Source organism: Diospyros lotus, chromosome 12 (assembly GCF_014633365.1).
Source record: "Diospyros lotus cultivar Yz01 chromosome 12, ASM1463336v1, whole genome shotgun sequence".
Lineage (NCBI taxonomy): Eukaryota > Viridiplantae > Streptophyta > Magnoliopsida > Ericales > Ebenaceae > Diospyros > Diospyros lotus.
In genome coordinates this window covers 25,528,838-25,530,245 of record NC_068349.1, presented here as the reverse complement: position 1 = coordinate 25,530,245, position 1,408 = coordinate 25,528,838, and the positions used below count along the sequence as shown (strand labels likewise).

The window sequence follows — 1,408 nt, the reverse complement described above, 5'->3', positions numbered from 1 at the left end:
AGAGGTTTCTAGAGACTTCCCCATTGGAGTTGCCACAATCATACGACAGTTCAAGTTTTCTGATTTTTCTCCTAGTACTTTAGCACATGCATGTGAAATGAGTGAATGACTTGCTCCAGAATCAATCAAAACATGCATAGGAATACCAGATGTAGACATGGTACCTTCGATTATTGTTGGGTCTTCTGCCTCATCTTGCTGAGGTTGACTCATTAGCCGCAGCTTGGGACAGTCCTTTGCAAAATGTTCGTCTGCTGGCAGTTGAAACAAGTGATTCTTCTCTTAGGGAAGTTCTGGTTGAGATGTCCTTCTTCTCCACAGTTGTAGCAACCTTTCATTCCAAGCCGGCATGACCTTCCAAGGTGTTTCTTCTGGCATCTTGTGCACGGAGTACCAGGCTTGAACTTCGACCTCTGGAGATCCAGCTTCTTGCCCGCTTTATGACCACTCCCTTGCTGACTTTCTCCTTGGATAGCTTCGATTCGGCTTAGGTTAGCCTCAGTGGTAAAGGCTTGTAATTCCACTTTTGTATAAGACTGAGTACTTATACTGCTTAAGGCCCTCTGAAGCCTCAGATTCAGCCCCCCTAAGAATTTCTGAGCTTTGATCCTTTCATCCCCTTCATAAATGGGCATGTACCTGATCAATCGGCTAAAGGCATCCTCGTACTGGGCAACAATCATGTCCCCGATTTGCTTTAACTCCATAAATTCTCTTTCCTTCTTCATTCTTAGATTTAGGGGAAAGTACTTCTCATTGAAGAGTTCCTTGAATCGCTCCCAAGTAATGTAGGGTGCCCTGGCTTGAGGGGTCATTGCCCTCTTGACTCCTTTCCACCATCTGTCTGCCTCATCTTGCAGCATGAAAGTGGCACAATTGACTTTCTCTTCTTCTCCACAATGTAAGTGGTCTAGCAGCTTTTCCGTTTGCTCGATCTAGAATTCCCCTTCGCTGGGGTCTACGCCAAGTTTCCTTTGAAAGATGGGAGGGTTTTGTCGACGGTAGAGGTCGAGCATGTTGACCGTATGGCTGTCTCGAGAGTGAGTCCCTTGCATAAATCCCACCATGCTCCCTAGTATTCATTCCATTTGATCCAGTCGACTGCTCCCAGTCTCCTGGCTAGAGTGTAACGACCCGTTAGAGGGTCTAGTATTTATTTAAAATTAGTTAATTAATTATTAAAGTAATTAATTAAGAGGATTTGCCATTTAATTATCTAATATGGCGATTTAGATTTTTATTGAGTAAATAGCAATTAATTATATTTATTTAGTGTTGAAATTAAATGCAAGGACTTGAGGGTCATTTAAGAAGTTGTTATTAATTTAATTAATTAATAAAAGTTATTATGAGAATGGGAAGTCCATTCGAGAAAGGGTTTTGGATTTATGGAGTCTCCTAGTTGTAT

At 42.0% G+C, this 1,408-nt stretch overlaps 1 protein-coding gene across 1 annotated transcript; it reads right to left on the bottom strand.

Moving 5' to 3' along the window:
• Positions 1–212: 212 nt before the first annotated feature.
• LOC127787583 (uncharacterized) lies at positions 213–863 on the bottom strand. Its single transcript, XM_052315648.1, has one exon. It carries the CDS (start codon positions 861–863, stop codon positions 213–215), a length of 651 nt encoding a protein of 216 aa, XP_052171608.1.
• Positions 864–1,408: the final 545 nt, after the last annotated feature.

What these genes read in the sequence shown, in the direction of transcription:
- LOC127787583 (XM_052315648.1), bottom strand. Translation starts at nt 863, where the DNA reads ATGCTGCAAGATGAGGCAGACAGATGGTGGAAAGGAGTCAAGAGGGCA.